The 219-nt window shown below is 42.0% G+C and overlaps 1 protein-coding gene across 1 annotated transcript in view; it reads right to left on the bottom strand.

Moving 5' to 3' along the window:
* The window catches only part of LOC119588162 (receptor-type tyrosine-protein phosphatase N2-like), a gene marked incomplete in the record, with an annotated part of 22,449 nt that overhangs the window by 6,397 nt on the left and 15,833 nt on the right, over positions 1–219 (bottom strand). Inside the window, 1 exon segment of the mRNA XM_037936866.1 lies at positions 54–107. Coding sequence (XP_037792794.1) covers positions 54–107 — 54 coding nt within the window.

Raw genomic sequence — 219 nt, 5'->3', positions numbered from 1 at the left:
GTGACTGATAGTTGTTTAGACAAATACGATGGAAGGAAAGTTCATACACGTACCTGCAGTGCACGATGATGGGGCACGACCTCCCTCTGTATGATTTGTTGACCTTCCTGCGGAGGGAGAGAAATAGAACCAGGTCAACTCAGGTCACTTGGTTAATGCATATTCTTAACATGCACTGTTATATAATAATTGGAATAATCTGTGTCAAATTCTGGGTAG

The sequence above is a fragment of the Penaeus monodon genome, chromosome 23 (genome assembly GCF_015228065.2).
Source record: "Penaeus monodon isolate SGIC_2016 chromosome 23, NSTDA_Pmon_1, whole genome shotgun sequence".
In the NCBI taxonomy this organism is placed as follows: Eukaryota; Metazoa; Arthropoda; class Malacostraca; order Decapoda; family Penaeidae; genus Penaeus; species Penaeus monodon.
The sequence above is the reverse complement of the archived record's forward strand: the minus strand, read 5'-3'. Positions and strand labels throughout refer to the sequence as shown.